This window comes from Bolinopsis microptera, chromosome 3, assembly GCF_026151205.1.
Source record: "Bolinopsis microptera isolate Bmic1 chromosome 3, MBARI_Bmic_1.0, whole genome shotgun sequence".
In the NCBI taxonomy this organism is placed as follows: Eukaryota; Metazoa; Ctenophora; class Tentaculata; order Lobata; family Bolinopsidae; genus Bolinopsis; species Bolinopsis microptera.
The window spans coordinates 6,929,622-6,935,621 of NC_087074.1; the positions used below are offsets into that span (position 1 = coordinate 6,929,622).

General features: G+C 35.2%; 1 protein-coding gene across 1 annotated transcript in view; it reads right to left on the reverse strand.

Annotated features, from left to right (window-relative positions):
- The window catches only part of LOC134813470 (calmodulin-regulated spectrin-associated protein 1-B-like), a 52,473-nt gene extending 48,564 nt beyond the window's left edge, over positions 1 to 3,909 (reverse strand). The window contains exons 1-9 of the mRNA XM_063821264.1: positions 3,837 to 3,909; positions 3,589 to 3,711; positions 1,705 to 1,821; positions 1,315 to 1,404; positions 1,116 to 1,201; positions 919 to 994; positions 647 to 758; positions 369 to 458; positions 67 to 254 (exon numbers count right to left, since the gene is read on the reverse strand). Coding sequence (XP_063677334.1) covers positions 67 to 254; positions 369 to 458; positions 647 to 758; positions 919 to 994; positions 1,116 to 1,201; positions 1,315 to 1,404; positions 1,705 to 1,821; positions 3,589 to 3,711; positions 3,837 to 3,899 — 945 coding nt within the window. The 5' untranslated portion in view covers positions 3,900 to 3,909. The remainder of the gene's footprint in view (positions 1 to 66; positions 255 to 368; positions 459 to 646; positions 759 to 918; positions 995 to 1,115; positions 1,202 to 1,314; positions 1,405 to 1,704; positions 1,822 to 3,588; positions 3,712 to 3,836) is intronic.
- Between the last annotated feature and the right edge of the window lie 2,091 nt (positions 3,910 to 6,000).

Here is a 6,000-nt window from a genome sequence, read left to right on the forward strand (position 1 = left end):
TTGACCAGTCAGGATAAAACCTTTTCCTTTTCCCCTCTTTTCCCCCTTTTTTGCTTTTTTCCTCACCTCCCATTTCCAGAAGAGTTCACTGATGAACACAATAACATTAGTCTTGGTAACGAAGCTGGGGTTAAGGAAAGTTTCCACGCTTAAAGGGAACCAGGACGCTCCAAGCTCTGTCACTATAGCGAACCTAACTGCACCCAAGTTCGATGCTTTATCACACTGGGGCAGAGTGCTGCCAAACTTTAGCGCTGAGAAGAACAAATTCTGTTAGATCTTTGGGAAAGATACAGTGGGAAAATCACTATTATATAACAATTCTTTAATACTAAAATTCTCGATATAATATGAAATTTTAAGGTAACCTTCAAGGGGTAGATCGTTAGGCAGATAGTGGTGAGTTAGTACTCCTAAACATTGTCCATCTCCTATATCCTGCACTAGGTCCTCAACAACTGATGGGATTTTATGAATTATTGATATCGTTTGTTCCAACACCTATATTTCTGATTAGTAAACAATTAATCTGATTAAAAAGTACTGAATTTGCAAAATATCTCACAAAACTGAAAATAAAACAGAAAACAAAAATGAAAATAAATGATCTATTACGGTCTACTTAAATAATCTACAGTTATCTTACAAGGTATGTGAGGAGGCAGCAGAGTAGCAGAAGGGTGAACTAGCCCCTGTTTTAAGTTCTGCTTCTTTATTGTCACCGCTTCATTCAAACCTTTCTTTACTTTTTGGCAGATCTAAAAAGAGTTTTGTTTTGCAGTTTTGCAGTTTTTGGTTTGAATATATTGTGTGGTTAGTCTTTGAGATTATTAAGTGCTTAGTAAATTCATAATTAAAACGTTGCGTCACATATTTTTGTGACCATGCAAAATGCTTCTTCTGTAATTGTTTGCATACCTTGTTTATCCAAAGAACAAGGGAGTCCTCTAGATCGTAGGGCAGCTCTTGTGAGGCGTTGAATGTACCTATCTTCCTGTAACAGATCGCTTAGGTTTGAAACATGAAACTAGACTTCTTGAAATAGGAAAAACTTGGCACATCTTTATACCAGCAATGATCATAATATTATTGAATGTGCCAAAAGTTGTACTTACTTGACAACTGCCACCGCACGAGGGATGGTGACGAGACGACAGGAATAAGCCTGCATCAGACAGTCTATCATTGCTATGTGACTGGCCTGGGAGTGGACACAAGTTACTGATAATTAGGAGAGATTATAGATTGAAACCACTCGACAATCAGTGTTTTAGGCAACAATCTTCTTAATGTAAGGTAGGTGGGAAGTATTACCTGATTAAAAGGGTTAGCAGTCAGAAGTGCAGTCTGTATTACCCCCGTGCCATCTTCTGTCACCACGTAGAATCCGTGTCTTGCTAACTTCTGTAGATTGATATTTTAATTAATGAACTACTAAAAGTGTATAACATCCAGGCTCCAGCTTATCACGGAGCTTGACACTCTCAGAACAATCTTACATCTATTAAGTTATCGGCAGCATATGATTTGAAGCTATTTTTGCTTTTCATCAAGCAATAATGAGACGCAGCTTGTGGTATACCCCATATAGAGTACTACGCTGTTCATTAATTATGTAATATGTATGCTAATAAAATCTATAATATATAAATATATAATACAACACCACAATGTAGCTAAACCCAATGACCCCTCCACACGTACCTGTATCACTTGCCAGTGGTTCTGTGGGGCTGGAGCCCCGAATATAGCAAGAGAAGCGCACCTGTAGGCTTCACAGGACACCAGCAGTGCGATCACATCTCTCCAGATAGCGCTCCCCTGTGAGTAACACAGTTACATATGTGTTAACTGTTATTGTTCCTTAAGTTGTATAACACACAGTTTGAAGTTTACTGTAGAGCGTTGATTTGTTAAACAGTTTTATAAAACACGGTGCATGCCAAGTTTGCTACAGAGACTATCTGAAGCCCTGATCTGATAACCATACGTAAGAACAGTTGCAACGTTCAGAAAGCAAACTCACGTTTAACGTTTAATACCAAAAATAGTTTGGTTATTTAAAACTGTAGGATGCAAATATATGTTTCATGGCGATGACTGTTTAGGTTACGTCGATGAGCTACCCGGGGCCTATCAGTTTACAAACGAGAAAACTCTGCCGGAATTTTTTACAGAAAGACCTACGCAAAAACTGCATCAATCGCGGCGGACCGTACAATACAGTAAGCCGAGTTTAACGATTTGCACAACAACTTATTAAAATAAGATTAAAACTAAGGTCGTTATGAACGATGGGTATCAAGAAAATACAGAAGGATGTACTGTTTTGTAGATTTTATTATTGCGACATTGTTAAGATACTTCATTGTCAATTTTGACTCAACTTCAAGTGAGTTATAATCTGATACTGACACAGCTCCATCTACTCTAATCTTTAATCGTGGAATCAACTTTTAACCACCTAGGAAATTGTCGTACATGTGGGGATTTTAGAAACGAAACCTTTCTATTCCGATATTGTAAAAGGCAAATCTGCCTTTTGAAACCCAATATTTTGTTTAATTACTTAATTTCATTCCTCCTAATTCCAGTTAACCGTTCAATTTGTAACACAATTCTAATAGAGTCAAGAATAACCAGTGTGTGCAAGTACGTGCTAACAGTAAGCACATGACCTTGAGCTTCGACGACTGGAACATACAGAGACATGACAGATAGAAAACAAATGCAGTATCAGTTAGTTTACCACATGTCTATAGTTATTTGGAAACTGAAGAAAGTCTAGAAATTCCACATATGTTCTGCACTTTTCTTTGTGGTTACGGTATAAAGCTGACGCCTCTATACGATTACTTAAACTGAGAAAAGTTATGCTGCGACGATGTAATAAGACAGAAGCTGATGAAAAATAAGTGATAAATATTACAAGAAAATGGGATCTTGTATCTTATTAAACGACACAAAAACTGTGTCATACTTATTTGGTCGATCTAAGCGTGATTAACTCTACATTTGAGACTACATTCTACCATGATAAATTAATCTTTTGAAAAAAAACAAGAATGTATGTTTTTTTAGAGATTTGTTATGTTATCGGTAATTTGTAGTAGTTGTAATAAAATTAAGTTTATCAAGCTATTACAAGAAAGCTAAAATCAAATGGACACAAGTACATCTGAACCTACTACACTTTAAGGTTAAAACTGATATGTCAATTGTTAGAACAAGCACAGTTAAATTGTCGAAAATAGGCCATATAAAAGGGGATTTCCAAAAAACCCGAAAATCGATTTTTGGGAGTTCTGCCGAATATTTAAAAGGACGCCTTTGTCGTAAATCTGAGTCCCTCAAATGTAATTTTGAATTTAATTACTTAAATTTCATTCCCTCCATAATCCCAGTTAACCGCTATCAATCTGTAAAGTCATCATAATTCCATAATGATGAGTCAAGGAATTAAATTCTTCATGTTGTGTGAACTGACGTGTGTAACAGCTTAATGCACATGAAACTTGACTGTTCATGACGACATGACATGAGTCATGACAGCATGCAAAACAAATGCAAAACAAGTTAGTTACTCACTGCTATAGTTTTAGGAGGTAACTGAAGAAAGTCTAGATTATTCCGGACATTGTTCTTCACTTTATCTTTGTGGTATGAAGGTATAAAGCTGAACAGCCATCGTATACTGGAATGTAGCTTAAACTGAAATAGTTAATGCATTTAGCACGACTGTAATAAGACAGAAGCTGATGAAAATATTTAGTTGAATAAAATTACAAGAAAAATGGGATCTTGTTCTTATTAAACGAAAAAAAACTGTGTCATACCTTATTTTGGTCGTATCTGTCCAGCTGTGTTATGTCTCTTACATTTGAACTAACATTCACCATTCTATAAAAATAATTTTAAACATTAATAGAAAGAATTGTTGTTTGTTTGTTGTTGTTATTGTTGGGGTTTACTGTTAATCGGTTAATTGGGTAGTACTGTGTGTGCAATAAAATTAGAGTATTATCATAGCTATTTGGGACAAGGAAAGCTAAAACCTCAAAATGTCGGTACCAGTAATACGTGGAGACCTTATTGAAGCTTTTAAGGTTATTAATGGTTTGACTGATTATGGTTCAGACTTGTTCAGACCAAGCAGATCAGGTCTTAATCTGGTTTCATCCAATAGATATAGTAAGAGTTTGACAAAGGTCAAGAATCTCCAGTGTTCTTTTCTTCCAGAGCGGGTTGTTTCTTATTGGAACAAACTCCCTTCGGAGGTGAAGAACTGCTTGACAGTTTTGAGTTTTAAAATTGGATTGGAAAGTTTTAAAAATAATATGATTTCTAAATGTATTGTAAATGACTTTCATTTTTGGAATGTTTCGAAAGAAGTTTTAACAAGAATTGAAGGTACCAGTTATATCAGTAATAAGGAAAAACACAATGATTTTCTGTGGTTTCATTCTTATGTAGCAAAGAAACGTTTTATAAATCTTTACTCCACTGGGAAGTATGAATAAATTAAATCTTTTAATGTTGTTTTTATTCATGATTAATATTTGATAAATTATTACTTTAAAATTTAATGGAGAAATAGTTATTTTTCCATGTTTTTTTAAATTTTATTTGAAAATTCAATTAATCATTATATATATAAATCAAGCGTTACATTTCAGCCATGCAAAATTACAATGACATATTTTGATATACTAATTGATAAATGGTACTGCAATATAAGTTGCTTAATGTTTGGCCGGATGACAACTAACGAGACAAATAAACTTGATTACATAATAATTAATTCGGCTGAACCAACACATAGCAAGAGCCACATTAACGTTGGGGCCGTCTACCAAATTTGAATGACAAACAATAACAAGAAATCAAACATATCATAAATAATTATAAGGATTTTGTTCATTACAATTCCGTCACAACTGATAAAGAAAAATGAAAAGAACAAGCAGATAGGAAATTGGACGGACAGAATTGTAACCAACAAAAACACATTTCTGAGACTCATAGTGCGGTGATACTTTGTAGACATTAGTGATGATGTTATGTCATAATTTTTATTTTACTTTACTTTACTTTAGTAACGTAAGACATTTTCATAATTTTCCTTTCATAAAAGTTTTCTCCGGAAAAACTACTTTCAGTACCTCGATGGAGACTTGAGTCACTCACCCTATCCTCACTGATTGGTCACTGGTCAATAATTCAGTCAAAAACTCCGAAATTTCGGTCAAGGGGACGGCAGAAAAGTTCCTCTTCAAAAATCTTCCAAAATTTCTTTTTATATTATGATGATTTTCCGTTTATCATTTAAGCTTTCTCTGGGAATAGAACTTTTCGAGTACCTTAATCGTGTCTTGTGCCATCCTCAGTGATCTTGTAAGATGGTCATTTAAGAAAAATTTAGTCAAAAAAGTGAAATTTGGGTCACGGAAAGATGAAATTCGAATTTGTCCTACCGGTAGGATTTTCAATGCATCAACGTGTATCATCAACTCCCTTGACACTCGATTCAAGTCCCTTCACCTGGCCAGACTTTTGACCTTCACGACAGCCAGCAACTTCCACCACAACAACATCCTGACTCTCTTCTCCCATAATTTGAATATCTTATCAAAATCAAAAGATAACACTAGAATTCTAACTCATCTCTATACTGGATGCAGTTATTTTAAATACTTCCAAAACAAGATAGGTAATGAACCGACTAACATCTGCAACAAATGTGAAGAGGAAGTAAAAACTACAGAACACTTCCTAACCAGATGGATCATCAAAAAAGGTATATTCCACACCCTTGCATTTCCTAAACTTATACTTAAATTTGCGCTTATTTCGAAGTACCTAGACTTCTATGATCCCCCGTAGCTTTTATGCGCAACAGTCAGATCATCTCCCTCACAGACTTACCACCTTCTGTTGGGCCGTCAGCACGGTGCTTAGCAACCAGCACCAGTCACACAGACTCTAATGGTCAGTTACTTT